The sequence below is a fragment of the Heteronotia binoei genome, chromosome 16, assembly GCF_032191835.1.
Source record: "Heteronotia binoei isolate CCM8104 ecotype False Entrance Well chromosome 16, APGP_CSIRO_Hbin_v1, whole genome shotgun sequence".
In the NCBI taxonomy this organism is placed as follows: domain Eukaryota; kingdom Metazoa; phylum Chordata; class Lepidosauria; order Squamata; family Gekkonidae; genus Heteronotia; species Heteronotia binoei.
The window spans coordinates 51,168,338-51,183,784 of NC_083238.1; the positions used below are offsets into that span (position 1 = coordinate 51,168,338).

At 46.2% G+C, this 15,447-nt stretch overlaps 2 protein-coding genes and 2 non-coding genes across 4 annotated transcripts in view; all 4 read left to right on the top strand.

The window, feature by feature from the left end:
- The window catches only part of ACADL (acyl-CoA dehydrogenase long chain), a 31,864-nt gene extending 30,235 nt beyond the window's left edge, over positions 1-1,629 (top strand). The window contains exon 11 of the mRNA XM_060257073.1: positions 970-1,629. Coding sequence (XP_060113056.1) covers positions 970-1,063 — 94 coding nt within the window. The 3' untranslated portion in view covers positions 1,064-1,629. The remainder of the gene's footprint in view (positions 1-969) is intronic.
- A 3,381-nt stretch (positions 1,630-5,010) lies between these two features.
- Positions 5,011-15,447, top strand: part of KANSL1L (KAT8 regulatory NSL complex subunit 1 like) — a 56,192-nt gene continuing 45,755 nt past the window's right edge. The window contains exons 1-2 of the mRNA XM_060257047.1: positions 5,011-5,147; positions 9,808-10,916. Of these exons, the coding sequence (XP_060113030.1) occupies positions 9,835-10,916 (1,082 nt within the window). The 5' untranslated portion in view covers positions 5,011-5,147; positions 9,808-9,834. The remainder of the gene's footprint in view (positions 5,148-9,807; positions 10,917-15,447) is intronic.
- TRNAA-GGC (transfer RNA alanine (anticodon GGC)) lies at positions 14,687-14,761 on the top strand. Its single transcript has one exon. It is a non-coding gene; the product is annotated as a tRNA-Ala (tRNA).
- TRNAA-GGC (transfer RNA alanine (anticodon GGC)) lies at positions 14,854-14,928 on the top strand. Its single transcript has one exon. It is a non-coding gene; the product is annotated as a tRNA-Ala (tRNA).

Sequence of the window (15,447 nt, forward strand, 5' to 3'; positions counted from 1 at the left end):
TTTGATCTTAATTCCCAGGCAGGAACATATGGGAGAAGTCAGTCCTTCTGTGCTTGAACATAGGGTCAAAAAAAGATAAAATGAAAAAGCTGTATGTTTTGCAGGGGTGGAATTCTAGCAGGAGCTCCTTTGCATATTAGGCCACACACCCCTGATGTAGCCATTCCTCCAAGAGCTTACAAAAAAAGAACCCTGTAAGCTCTTGGAGGATTGGTTACATCAGGGGGTGTGGCCTAATATGCCAAGGAGCTCCTGCTAGAATTCCACTCCTGATGTTATGTTTCGAGGAGACTCCATATTTTCCCTGCACTGACTGATTTAAGGGAGCCTTGCGGCTGAGTTTATATTTAATTATTTCTGAAGTTCCCTTAGCTAAAAGCAGACAAACTAAAAAAACCCTCAGATGCTCGAGGTTTTAAAATATACAGGCTGTAGCTTAGAAGTTCCAGATTCTAGAGCTTGTAGCCTTTCCCGGCAGAACTTTCTATCTAGTGGATCTTTATCTTCTGCCGAGGAGTGTGGGGCAGCGGGAATGGGTCTCACAACAGCAGGGGTGGAATTCTAGCAGGAGCTCTTTTGCATATTAGGCCACACACCCCTGATGTAGCCAATCCTCCAAGAGCTTACAAGTCTCTTTTTTGTAAGCTCCAGGAGGATTGGCTACATCAGGGAAGTGCGGCCTAATATGCAAAGGATCTCCTGGTAGAATTCCACCCCTGCACAACAGTCATGTGAGGTGGACTCGAATGAAAAAGAATAACTGTTTTTAGAAGTAGATTCAGGTGGGTGGCCGTGTTGCTCTGAAGCAACTGAAGTTTGAGTCAAGTGGCACCTTTAAGACCAACCCAGTTTTACTCAAGGAATAACCTTTTGTTGCAAGCATACTTCTTCAGTATGCGTGTTCTTGTTTTAGAAGTAGTTCTTTTATGTCTTCCAGTCCATTCATTCATCACTTATTCCCCCCCCAAGATCTTTTGTAGATTCTCGTGTTCAGCCCATCTACGGTGGCACCAATGAAATCATGAAAGAGCTCATTGCTAGAGACATCGTAAGTGAAACATAGCTCAATGGTTACCCTGGTTCCCGAATCTAGTTACTGTTGGCCTGGAATTCAGTTATACATGGAAATGACTTTGGAGGAAGAAACTCTCGTCTAGCCGAAGAAGAGGAAACGCTGTTATTAAAAAATACTACAAAAACACAGAATCGTACCACCTTTGTTTCTTTTGCTGATCTGCAATGCTGTAATTCTGCAAAGACAAAAAAACCCCCCAATGTGATGGTAGTAACAGGCTAAGCAAACTCAATTCCGGGTATTAATCTGAACTTGAATTCTTTTATTTCTAGTGTAACTCAGTCTAGCCCTAAGCATTAGAATCAAACACCCACGGGGAGGATGAATTATTGTTATTGAAAAGAGGAAACAGCTCTGCGCTGAAAGAGGCAGTAATGGAAAATTCTTGGAAATGGCGAGAGGCCGGCCTGTCCCTGACATACCCTAATAAAAAATGTATAGCTCTTCTAACTGCCTTTACATATCTGTATAAGCACAAGAAAGTATTTGTCAGAGCTGAGGAATGAGCCGTTAAGATGATTGTACAGGAATATTAATAAAGTTTACATGCAACCGAAGTTGTCTTATTGCAACTTGCATCTATGTCACGTGGAACTGTAAATGAAGGAGAGTAATAATTACACACCCCAAAGGGCAATTTTCAGTAATGCTTTCCTAGTCTTTGATACCTGTTCAGTCAGAAATAACTCTCTGAAAATACAAAGAATATGGGGTTGTCAGCTATGGGTTGGGAAAAGCCTGGAGGTTTTGGGGGCAGAGCCAGTGGTGGGTGGAGCTTGAGACCTCAGCAGGCTACAGTGGCATTCAGACCGGCCTCCAAAGCAGCCATTTGGCTCCAAGGGAACTGATCTTAGTCAATCATTGATCAATTGTAGTTGTGGGAGATCTCCAGGTGTCACCTGGAGGTTGGCAACCCAAATGGGACCATTAGCGTTCCCAAACACATCGCAAGTTGGATGCAAAAAGCAGTACCTGCTGGCCATGTTCATAGTGTACGAATGAGCCTAAAATGTCCTGGTCCATTTAGACGTTCAGCGTTTCGGCGAAGCATAAAATACATCTGGGTGTTTTTCTGTTGTTGGGGTTTTTTTGCTAACTGATGACAAGACAGGATGGACCTAATTTCAAAAAGCGAGTGACTTTTGCATTCAATTTGGTGTACAAGGTCGGGGATTTCACTGTTTGGCTTTTTAGCTATCTAAATCAGGGGTGTCGAACATAATAATAATAATAATTTTTTATTTCTATCCCGCCCTCCCCGCCGGGGCAGGCTCAGGGCGGCTCACAGCATAAAATACATATTACATCCGTTCATATTATAAAAACATAGTTAAACAATTATAGGTTGTTAAAATTAGCATAACAATAGTAATAATAATAATATGGCGTTATAGCATCAAGTTTTTAGTAGACTTCCAAGAATAAAACATTTCAAGAATAAAACATTTTCAGCAGCATATCTAGCTTTCCCACTAGTTCTGTCACTAGTCGAAGGCCATCCTGAAGAGGTGGGTCTTACAGGCCCTACGAAATCGATCTAAACATCTTAGGGCCCTCACCTCCTCAGGAAGTTGATTCCACAATAATGGAGCGGTGACAGAGAAGGCCCGATCCCGGGTGGCCTTCAGTCTGGCCTCCCTTGGCCCAGGGATATTCAACTGGTTTTTCCCAGATGACCTCAGTGCCCTCTGGGGCTCGTATGGGGAGAGACGGTCCCTCAGGTAGGCAGGTCCTCGGCCATATAGGGCTTTAAAGGTAATAACCAGCACTTTGTATCGAACTCGGTATGCCACCGGCAGCCAGTGCAGCCCACGCAGCCCCGGCCGTATGTGCTCCCACCTTGGGAGCCCCAGCAACAGCCTAGCCGCCGCGTTCTGCACTAGCTGCAGCCGCCGAGTTCGACACAAGGGCAGCCCCATGTAGAGGGCGTTGCAGTAGTCCAGTCTCGAGGTGACCGTAGCATGCAGCCTGGGAGCCGAATTAGGCCCCCAAGCAACTGGCTCTTCTCTGCTTCCTTCTGCATCTCAACTTGCGTTACAAGGCTTGCTCAATCACACAGGAGCTACACAGCAAAACCTCAATTTTCTCCATTGGTTGAGGCTCCCCCCCCCTCCTGGTCCCCTGGGGAGGGAGGGAGAGAGCCAGAGCTTCCTTTGCCCACTTCCCGGGATCCCAGGGCAGAATTACGAAGAAAGCACCTTTAAGACAAACGAGTGCTAATGTTTTAAGCATGTTTTAAGGTGTTTTTTGTTTTAAAAAATCTTTAGTCATGTTTGTCTGTGTTCTTTAAAAAGTTTATATTTCTGCTACCTAATCTTAAAGAGGTTCACACATAGCACTGCCCAACAAAGCCCAGCCCGGCTCGACAAGCTCTCATCTATGTCAGGTCCGGCCCTCATAACAAATGAGTTTGACACCCCTGTTAAAAACTGGCGGCCATCATGGCACCTATGGGCAATACGCCCTCTGAGCTGTGGAGTCTTGTGAGCAAAAATTCTACTTCATGAGCCACTGGCATTAAAGTTGTGAGCTGCAGAAATCAGTTTGCTCTGGGGCCATTTTTCTTCTGAGCTGAGACAAAAATGTGTGAGCTGGAGGCTAAAAAACTGAGCTAGCTAGAGGGAACACTGCCTATGGACACCACGTTAGGACTCTTTCCTTGGGATTTTGTTTCCCCTGTAGATTTGGGAGGGGATAAGAAGACATGAAGAAGAATTGCAGATTTATACCCCGCCCTTTTCTGAATCAGAGACTCGGAGCGGCCTACAATCTCCTATATCTTCTCCCCCCACAACAGACACCCTGTGAGGTGGGTGGGGCTGAGAAAGCTCACCCAAGGCCATTCCAGCAGGTGCAAGTGGAGGAGGGGGGAATCAAACCCAGTTGTCCCAGATAAGAGTCTGCACACTTAACCACTACATGAAACTGGCTTTCTACATGTGCCTTTTATTATAGCCCTAAAGAGGGCAAGGCAGTGACCTAGGAACCGTTTTTCTGTGCATAAGTCCCAAGATCTAAACTGTCAAGGACCGGCAAGGGAGGGTTTTCTGATAACCATGAAGCGGGGAAGGGCCTCCAAACTGGGGGATCCCCTTCCTCCCATCCTGGGGATTACACAACAAAGAGTAACCTGGGAAAGAGAAACAGGTAAGCGAAAAGCATCCACGATAAACCAGCCTCAAATATGAAACAATTTCAAAAATTTATACGTATAATAAAGAACTTGGACCAAAGTGCAGTATAAGTCCCACCCAAGACCAAAGTCGTTTAATTTATAATCAAAGTTCATGATTCTTAGCGGTGGTCCGAGGGGATTAAGAAGGCGTGAAGATAGAGACCGATGCTCCAAAATTGCTTTCAGCAGTAGCCTGTGGAAGGACGAACAGCAGCAAAGCGCAACACCGCTCCAGGGATGCACGTCTTGCCCTCTTTCACACGAGCCTTTACAAGCTGCATAAATACAATACAAATCGTCACCAGCCTATATGCCTTGTATGAATGATTTTAAGGATTCTGTTAGGTTTCACTCTTTGGTAACATTCTCTGTATTTTAAGACTGCTGGTGACTATTTTCGTGTGCTCATATGAAAGCTTATATTGGGAATAAAACTTAGCTGGTCTTAAAGGTGACTTTGTCTACTGCTTTGTTCTATTGCTTCAGACCAACACGGCTCCCCTCTTGTTCTGTCTCCACCCTTGTTTCACTAGCAGGCCACTTAAGATGAGCCCCCTCAACAATAACCACCCCGGCTCCGCCTTCTCGCTCCAGGTGGGAGGGGCCAGCAAAGAAGAAGAGTTCAGCCGAGGCGGCGAGAAGTCCCAGGCAAGCCAAGCCCCGCCCACTTGAAACCCTCGGGCCCGCCGCGCCTCATTTGCATACCCCCGCCCCCCCGCCCTGCGATTGGCTAAAGGAATCCGGCCGCGGCCCCGCCCCCGCTCCTCTTCAGCACACCCCCCTTTTGGGCAGCTGAGGCGGCTGTTTGGACAGCCGAGCGACTGTTGACGGCGCGACGGAGAAAGCGGGACGGAGAAGTAGCGGGACGCCGCCTCCGCCGGGGGCCACCGCAGCGGGGTAACAGCAGGCGAGGGCGGGACTGAGGCGCGACGGTTTTTTTCCCTTCAGAAAGTAACGGCGGGAGAGGCCATTAACTCTCTCTCCCCCCCCCCCCCCGCTGCTTTCGGGTTTTAACGGCGGTCAGAGGGGGGCTGAGGGGGCGGGGCAGCGGGGAAAAAAAGCGCCTGGCCCGCGCGCGCGGTTCCGATTGGTCGGCCGGATAGGGGCGGGGCGTGACGTCAAGGGAGGGAAGAAGGGGGCGGGGCTGGACGGCGAAAAAAGTACCGTAGCTGCGGGGTTTGGGGGAGGGGGAGAGATGAGTGACACGTGTCAGGCAGGCAGGCGGAGGGCTTAGGCCCGCCGCGCGCGAACGTCGTTGCTTCCGGCTCTTCCAGTGCAGGGATGGAATTGACCCCAGTCGTGCGATCCTGGGTTGGGCCTCTCTGGTCTGTGAAAACTCCTGGAGATTTTGGAAGGCGGGGGTGGAGCCTGAAGAGGGCGGGGTTTGGGGAGGACTGCGTCCTCAGTGGGGCGTAATGCCTTACCAGGGGTGACCAACGGTAGCTCTCCAGATGTTTTTTTGCCTACAACTCCCATCAGCACCAGCCGTTGGCCATGCTGGCTGGGGCTGAAGGGAGTTGTAGGCAAAGAAAAATCTGGAGAGCTACCGTAGGCCACCCCTGCCTTAGACCAGGGGTGTCAAACTCTTTTGTTATGAGGGCTGGATCTGACATAAATTTAACGCCCTTGTCGTGGTGGGCCATGTGTGGATCTATTTAAGGTTAGGTAGCAGAGCTATAAACTTTATAACGGACACAGACAAACACAATTAAATATTTTTTTAAAAAAAAATCCTTAAAATAAAACATGCTTAAAGGTGCAGCTTGACTCCTGTTTTGTTCTTCTACTTCAGACCAGCACAGCTGACTACTTGGATCTATGCTTAAATATTAGCACTCATTGGTTTTAAAGGTGCTTTCTTTGTATTTTTCCCATGAGAGCCAAGGAACTGGGCAAAGGAAGTTCTGGCTCTTTCCTTTCTTCCTTCCTTCCCCAGGGGACCAGGAGAGGGTGGAGCCTCGGCCAATAGAAGGAGGAAAGGCTTGGCTCAGTTGCTCTGCTGTGTGGCAAAGCAAGCTCTCCTTCCCCTCTCTTCCTCCCCCAGGGAGGAACCTCAGCTAATGGAGAAAATACAGGCTTTGCTCTGTAGCTCCTGTGTGACTGAGGAAGCCTTGCTAAGCAATTTAAATTTTAAATTAGACTGTTTTAAAGCGAGATACTGATTTTAAATACTTATTGTATGATCTACTGTATTTGTTGTTGTTAGCCGCCCTGAGCCTGCTTCGGCGGGGAGGGCAGGATATAAATAAAATGTTGATTAATTGATTGATTGAAGCTGTGATGCAGAAGGAAGCAAGAGAGAGGGAGAAGGAAGCAGATGACAGCCAGTTGCTCGGGGGCCTGATAGGAGCCCTCCAGGGGCCTGATTCAGCCCTGAACTGCATGCTTGACGCCTCTGCCTTAGAGTGCACCTTGCAAAAGTACCCATTTTCTTTGTCAACTGGAAATCCATTGTGGTTTCTAGGAGGTCTCCAGATCCTGGAGGGTGGCAACTGCAGTGACACACTTGTGTGACGAGAACCCCCATTCTTTGTTTCACTTCAGCCTGTGGGATTGAGGTTTTTAGCTGACAGATGGACTCACAGTCTAGAGCCTTATGCCATGGTGGCAGTTTTTGCCAAAGCAAAAATCTGCACAGCCAATCACATATCCAGCAGTCATTCAGAAGCCTTGCTGGGCAAAAGCCTCACCTGGCCCCATTCATTTCCTAAAAGCATTTAGTGGATGCCAGGGAAGGTATTGGTGGTCACCATGGCGCCCACGAGCACCTCATTGGGGGGACCCCTGTCCTAGGCTATCAGGACAATCGCTCCCCAGCCTAGTACTGTCCATGCTGAATGGCATGAGCTGTCTAAGGCAGGGGTGTCAAACATGCGGCCTGGGGGCTGAATCAGGCCCCTGAGCAACTGCTCTGCTTCCTTCTCCCTCTCTCTTGTTTCCTTCTGCATCTCAACTCGCTTTGCAAGGCTTGCTCAATTGCACAGGAGCTACAGAGAGCAAAGCCTCAATTTTCTCCATTGGCTGAGGCTCCTCCCTTTTTTGGTACCCTGGGGAGGGAGGGAAAGAGCCAAAGCCTCCTTTGTCCAGTTCCCTGGATCCCATGGGAGAAATACAAAGAAAGAACCTTTAAGACCAACAAGTGGTAATGTTTTAAGCATGTTTTATTTTAAGTTTTTTTTAAAAAAAACCACTTTAGTCATGTTTATTTGTGTCCTTTAAAAAGTTTATATCTCTGCTACCTAATCTTAAATAGGTACACACATGGCCTGGCCCGACACAACTCGGCCTTGCCCAACAAGGTCTCACAAATGAGTTCGGCACCCCTGGTAAGGTTTCAGGGGAATCTCTTTCCAAGCAGTGCTATTTGCAGTCCATTAAGCAGAGGTACCAAAGAGATAACTGGGTACTCTGTATAAGCTGAGCTGTCCCTTTACCATATTAGGCTGTGCTTGCAAAGCATTTCCCTTGGTGGAGCCACACACAGATGTTTGGAGGGAGAAGTAGCAGCATCAGCTCCGTAGATCTCTACGCTTCATTGACCGTCTTCCTTCTTGGGGCTTAACTGCATGTTAAATTTGGTGTTGTTTTGATATTATACCTGAATCCCTGTGTTCCCCCATCTAAAGAAATGATTGGGGTTCTGTGCCTGCTTACCTTTAACAGCGACACAGCACCAATTTTCCCCAGCTATATTCTATCTCTTTTATTTGGTATTGTTTAATATTTTCAAAAACTGTTGTTGGATTTGAGAAATGTAGGTAGGGAAAAGAAAGCAAGTTCATCTGATTTTTAGGAAAGAATCATAGAGTTGGAAGGGACCTGAAGGGTCATCTAGTCCAACCTCCTGCACAATGTAGGAAACTCAAAAATACCTTACAAATACAAATCCTAGGTTCGCAGATAGTGACTAACTTCAGGGAATAATGTAATAATATTTCTATAACAGTCTTTTTTCTACAGGGCACAATGAAGTTACCAAAAAGTTTTGAGAGAACAATCTGTAGCAGAGCATTCATGTTCTGCATCTTACCCTCATGTTTCTGTTAAATAATATTTTGATTTTAAAAAGTTTTTAAAAGACCGTGGACTGTTTCATACTTAGATGTGTCACATCTTAAATTGCAAGTTTGTCCTAGAGACTTAGGAAGAATGAATTATTTCAGTATTTATCATTACACACTTTACAAAAATTAGATGTGATATGCCTTTTTTTCTTAATGTGTATCTTTTTAATATAAATGTACAATTGGAGGGGAGGGAAGAGCCTCTGCTTTGCTTGCCCAAGGTTCCAGGTTCAATCCCCAGCATCTCATCATAGGTGATATGAAAGACCTCCATCAGAAACTTTGGAGAGCTGCTGCCAGTCTGAGTAGACAAGACTGACTTTGATGGACTGAGGGTCTGATTCAGTATAAGGCAGCTTCGTATGTTCTTATGTTCAAATAGAGGGAGACAGATAAAACTTAAAATAAAACATGATTAAAACATTAGCACTCATTGGTCTTAAAGGTGCTTTCTTTGTATTTTTTCCCATAGGATCCAGGGAACTGGGCAAAGGAAGCTCTGGCTCTTTCCTTCCTTCCCCAGGGGACAAGGATGGGGAGGAACCTCAGCCAATAGAAGGAAGAGAGGCTTGGCTCAGTAGCTCTGCAGTGTGATTGAGAGAGCCTGGCAAACCAAGTTCTGCCTCTCCCCCCCTTCCTCTGTAGCTCCTATGCAAGCCTAGCAAAGCTTGCTTTGATGGAGAAGGAAGCAAGAGAGAGGGAGAAGGAAGCAGATGACAGCCAGTTACTCGGGGGCCTGATAGGAGCCCTCTGGGGGGCCTGATTCAGCCCCTGGGCCACATGTTTGACACCCCTGGTGTAGATTGTAATGTACTATTTACTGGGGGTTTCCTTTGCTTGAGCTGTAGAGACAAGGCACATACAAACTCAAAGAAGCAAAGGTACGATGGACTGGGGGTGTTTGCTCTCTGGGCAATACTTGTTAACTGAGCATTCTGGATAATCAGGTGCTGGATAACAAAGGTTTTACAGCATTACCTAAAACTGTGTCCTACGTATATATGGTATATATATGGTATATATGGAGCTGGGCATGTTTAGCCTGGAGAGGAGGCGGCTGAGTGGTGATCTGATCACCATCTTCAAGTACTTGAAGGGCTGTCATATAGAGGATGGTATGGAATTGTTTTCTATGGCCCTAGAAGGTCAGACAAGAACCAACGGATTGAAATTAAATCAAAAGATTTTCCGGCTCAACATTAGGAAGAACTTCCTGACCGTTAGAGCAGTTCCTCAGTGGAACAGGCTTCCTCGGGAGGTGGTGGGCTCTCCTTGCTTGGAGATTTTTAAACAGAGGCTAGATGGCCATCTGACAGCAATGCAGATCCTGTGAATTTAGGGGGAGGTGTTTGTGAGTTTCCTGCATTGTTCAGGGGGTTGGACTAGATGACCATGGAGGTCCCTTCCCACTCTATGATTCTGTGATTCTACCCTAGGAATGAGATCAGAATATGACAATCTGAGTTACTCCTTTTTTTTAAATTCCCTTTCAGATTTAGCGTAAACTGCTTAGAGCAGCTATGACACCTGCTCTCCGAGAGAAAGTAATGAAAGGTCATGGTATCTGCTTACCCTCTTCCTTGTCTTCAAAAGCTATGGAGTCCGGTGAAACGTTGGGCGTGGGAAATGCCAAAACTGTCAAAGAGAAGATAAAGGAGGATTCCGTGGCCCAGATCACTTACTCGGTTCTGGGGTTTCCCACCCCACCATCCAGCCTCCAAAGCAATCTCTTTGATTTAAAGTGCTTTGCCTCCCAGTCTTCAAAACATTACCCCATATTAACGAACTCCAATTCTTCTCCCAGTATATACAATAAGCATTGTATGCAGAGGAGCGGGGAAGAGCAAAATTGTTCCAGGATGAGAAATCCTTTATATAACAGTGCCAATACGCACTTTGGTCAGATTCTTAATTCCGAAACTAGAGAAGGGGAAAGTTTATTAGGGGCAGCAATGCAGAACTCTTCAGAGATGGGGAAACCGTCGGAGCCACGTCTAACTGCATCCAGCCGTGCGGAAGAAAGGCAGCTTCCTAACTCTAAATGGCAATGGAAGAATGGTTTTTTGGGTAAGCCTATATCTATAAATACTGAGATGAAAGAAGGAAAAGTGTTCCATCATTGCGAAGCCCCAGAAACAAAAATAGACAGCGGTTCCTGTAGCAAAGAACAGGAGTTGAATTTTCGCTTACTCCAGTGTGTAAATAAGCAGCAGGCCTTGCTAAGCCGGGCCAAAAGAACTCAGAAGCATTTGCAGATCCTCTTGGCAAAGCACGTTGTCAAACTCTGTGACCAGCAAATGAGATGCTTTGTGAGACATCAGCTGCAGAGAATGAAAGCTTTCCATAACCCCAACAGGATGTCGGATGGCAGTTGTCATAGATACGCTGGAATTAAAACAGAAAGTAATAATCCCGAGGCGAGTGTGAGTAAACACTTGCAGCGGGATTTCACTTTTGTCCCCGGTGAAATCCAGCTGTTTGCCCGCTCCACGACCGGCCTCCTGTCTCAAGTGGAGAAGAGTCTGGATTCTGACGCCACTTGTAGCAGCTCCAGTGAAGACGATGATGAGCAAGTTTCCAGAACAGCTGTGGCAAAATTGAGGTTTGTGAAATATAAACGCAATATAAGGCCAGGATGTGTGTGCTTTTATTGTTTAACTCAAGGGTCCCCAACTCGCAGGCTGTGGACCAGTACTGGTCTATGGCTAGTTAGCAACTGGGCCATGAGTTGTATAATTATTTCATTATATATGTCAGGGGTGGCCAACGGGAGCTCTCGTGATGTTTTTTTTTTTGCCTACAACTCCCATCAGCCCCAGCCATTGATTATGCTGACTGGGGCTGATGGGAGTTGTAGGCAAACAAAAAAAAAATCTGGAGAGCTACCATTGGCCACCCCTGATATATTTCAATGTAGTCATAAGAAGAAGACGACAACATTGGATTTATATCCTGCCCTCCATTCTGAATCGCAAGAGTCTTAAGACTCCACAGCTTAGAGGGAGTATTGTAGATGTTGAATCTACATTTTGGATCGATAAAGTCAACAGCAGCAAAGACTGTTTCAGGTGAATAGCTGTGTCGGCCCACAGTGGAAGAGCAGGATTTGATTCCAGTAGCAGCTTAGAGGGACCACTGCATCATGACGTTTTCTTGGCAGACATTTTTACAGAGTGGTTTGCCATTGCCTTCCCCAGCCGTCTACACTTTACCCCCAGCAAGCTTAACATTGTATAAAGCCAGTGATCTGTTAATAGATGAAAACAGAACTGTATGTCAGGGATTGTTTACAGGTTTTAGTTAGAGCTGTCTGCTGTTCAAATGTGTAGAGTATGAAGAACAGTCAGCAGTGCTCAACTGTGGTGAGATCTGATCCAGAATCAGTGTTTCCTATAGTTTGTTATTCCACTGCTTGGGTGTGGGGACCTTAAGGTTTTTCCAGCTGGCTGCTGTCAGTAATGTAGCAGCCAGCAGCGACGCAGATCCAGGCATCTATCTGGAACAGGACAAAATGATCTTGTAAAATGACTTAAGGATTCATTGAATTACTGGCGTAATCTGCAATATTCTTTCTTTGCAGAAATCCTTTAAACCAGAATTGATGTGTGTTATCACATTTCCATCAGCAGTTCAAATAACAACCAGTTATTCCATGTTTCCTTTGTATTTGTGTTAAATGGCAGGGGTAGCCAACAGTAGCTCTCCAGGTGTTTTTTTGCCTACAGCTCCCATCAGCCCCAGCCAGCATGGCCAATGGCTGGGGCTGATGGGAGTTATAGGCAAAAAACTTCTGGAGAGCTACCATTGGCCACCTCTGAGGGTTGCTTGCTTGATTAACAGCAGGGCTTTTTTTGTAGCAGGAACTCCTTATAGGGTTCTTATAGGGCTGTGCTACAACAAAGCCCTAATTAACAGTAACTTCAACCAGGGTTTAGTAAAGTGGAGAATCTGAGAAGTTTCCCTGCTAGGCCTAACCCCATTCCTTGGGGGTGTGTGTGTGAGTGCTCAGAGTTGAAGTTTTTCCAATTAAAAATAATAAAAAGTGTGTGTGTGTGTGTGTACAGGGTTTTTTTTTAATAGCAGGAGTTCCTTTGCATATTAGACCACACACCTGATGTAGCCAATCCTCCAAGAGCTGACAGAGCTCTTCTTACATGGCCTACTGTAAGCTCCAGGAGGACTGGCTACAACAGGGGTTTGTGGCCTAATATGCAAATGAGTTCCTGCTACAAAAAAAGCCAGGTAGGTAGGTAGGTAGATAGATAGATATAGATACACACACAAAAAAAAAAACTGGAAAAACTTCAGCTCTGAATACAAGTTTGCTCATTACTCAAAACAGAATAAAGAGGGGGGAAAGCTTTGACAAGTTGTTTTGCAAATATGAATCCAATGAAATATACAAATCAGTGTAATGGATTATTAGTATGGGATAATTTTTAGAGTATACTGTAGGAGATGAGGCACCTGTAGGAAATGTGATTGTCCTAAAAGAGAAAAAGGAAGCAGAAACATCTATCGTAACTCTGGTTGGTGAGTATATTATTGTTAGTTTGGGGATATGGAGATCAGGAACAGAACCTGTAGGGCAGGTGATGGAATGGGATAGTCACAAAAATAAAACCTTCATAACTACCCCAATGTTCTCTGTTGAGGGACAGGAGAACATTCAGCTGCAACTGAATACTCATTTTTCCCATAAGTCCGAGAGGCAGGTCACTCTTTCCACTTCTGAGGTGTTCCCATTCTTTTTTAGTTCAAAGACTTCCATAGCTGTCCAGTGACAACACAATGTGCACCCAACATTTCAAAATGTGATGAAAGAAACATGTGAACGCAGCAGGAAAAAACCCCAAAGAAACAGTAACAATAACCTTAACACTAAAAAAAAAAAAAATGCTGGATCCGGGAGGAATGAGAGCTAGAATAAGGGAAAAATCTGTACAAGATAAGCAGATCAGACAGAAAGAATCAACAGAAGGCAAGCACAATTGAAAAAAGCACCACACTCTGAACAAAGTGTGGGTCTAGACCAGAAGTGTCAAACATGCAGCCCAGGGGCCGAATCAAGTCCCCAGAGGGTTCCTATCAGGCCCCCAAGCAACTGGCTGTCATCTGCTTCCTTCTCCCTCTTTTGCTTGCTTCTGTGTAACAGGTTGCTTTACAAGGCTTGCTCAACTGCACAGGAGCTACAGAGCAAAACCTCTATTTTCTCCATTGGCTGATGCTCCTCCCTTGGGGAGGAAGTGGGGAGGGAGAGCTTGCTTTGCCGGGCTCTCTCAGTTGCATAGCAGAGCTGTTGAACCAGGCCTCTTTTCCTTCTATTGGCTGAGGCTCCTCCCCCTCCTGGTCTCCTGGGGAAGGAAGGAAAGGGCCAGAGCTTCCTTTGCCCAGTTCCCTGGATCCTATGGGAGAAATACAAGAAATACCTTTTAAGACCAGCAAGTGCTGATGTTTTAAGCATGTTTAAGATTTTTTAAAAAATTGTGTTTGTGTTCTTTATAAAGTGTCCTCTGCTACCTAATCTTAAATAGGTACACATGTGGCCCAGCCCAACATGGCCCAGCCCGACAAGGTCTCATTTATGTCAGATCCGCCCTCATAACAAATGAGTTTGACACCTCCGGTCTACACTGTCCTTTTCTTTCTTGGATAGAAGTTCTAATTTGAGAGAAAGGAGGGCTTCCTGCTGTGCCTGGGATGTTCCAAAAACTTAATTTTTGGAGAGGGGACAACTAATGAAACCACCTGTTGGAGGACCACCTTTCCAAAAGCCACTTCCGCTGTAGTGAAAGTGTCCAGCTTGTAATGCCCAATAAAGGAAGCGACAGAAGCCCACACTGCAGTTGTGCAGACATCCACTATTGATGTGGTTGTATAGAAAGCCTCAGGAGTGGAAGCACTTCTAGCCTAATGGGCTGTGATTCCTTCCGGTGGCTGCAAATCCTGGGACCAGTATGCTCCGACAGTACAGTTGTTGAGCCATCTGCTGATTGTTGACTTATTGACTTTCGTTCTCTTTGCTTCTGAACGATAAGCCACAACGAGAGCACCTGATGTTTTTGTACATGTTCTAAATGCCTGCTGGCAGATGGTTTATACATACCATTGTTAATAAGTAATCTATCGGTGTAGAATCTGATTGGATTTGTTGGTCATGGGCTGGAATTCACTGATTATTTGGAGGCAGCAGTAAGAAGTCAGGAATGGACGGTGGCTCAGTGGTAGAGCATCTGCTTGGTAAGCAGAAGGTCCCAGGTTCAGTCCCCGGCATCTCCAACTAAAAAGGGGTCCAGGCAAGTAGGCGTGAAAAACCTCAGCTTGAGACCCTGGAGAGCCGCTGCCAGTCTGAGAAGACAATACTGACTTTAGGGAGGGATGGTGGCTCAGTGGTAGAGCATCTGCTTGGCAAGCAGAAGGTCCCAGGTTCAATCCCTGGCATCTCCAACTAAAAAGGGTCCAGGCAAGTAGGCGTGAAAAACCTCAGCTTGAGACCCTGGAGAGCCGCTGCCAGTCTGAGAAGACAATACTGACTTTAGGGAGGGATGGTGGCTCAGTGGTAGAGCATCTGCTTGGCAAGCAGAAGGTCCCAGGTTCAATCCCTGGCATCTCCAACTAAAAAGGGTCCAGGCAAGTAGGCGTGAAAAACCTCAGCTTGAGACCCTGGAGAGCCAAAGGGAGGGATGATGGCTCAGTGGTAGAGCATCTGCTTGGTAAGCAGAAGGTCCCAGGTTCAGTCCCCGGCATCTCCAACTAAAAAGGGTCCAAGCAAGTAGGCGTGAAAAACCTCAGCTTGAGACCCTGGAGAGCCGCTGCTAGTCTGAGTAGACAATACCGACTTTGATGGACTGAGGGTTTGATTCAGTAGATGGCAGCTTCGTATGCTAGCTGAGAACCATGTGAGGGCATGTTGCAGTTTCCAGCCCATGAAATAAAGAGCCTTTTGTTTAACTAGTAGACGCTGTAACCTCCCTCGTAGCTGGAATTATCTACATATTTTTCCAGTGTGTCACCTTTATCCACAGGAGTTTGTTGAAGTTAATGGAAGCTTGCATCTTCCGGAATGTGTGAGTCAAAGCACATTCTAGGCTAGAGATTGCACTCCTTACATTTTAATGAACTGTTTCCCAAGC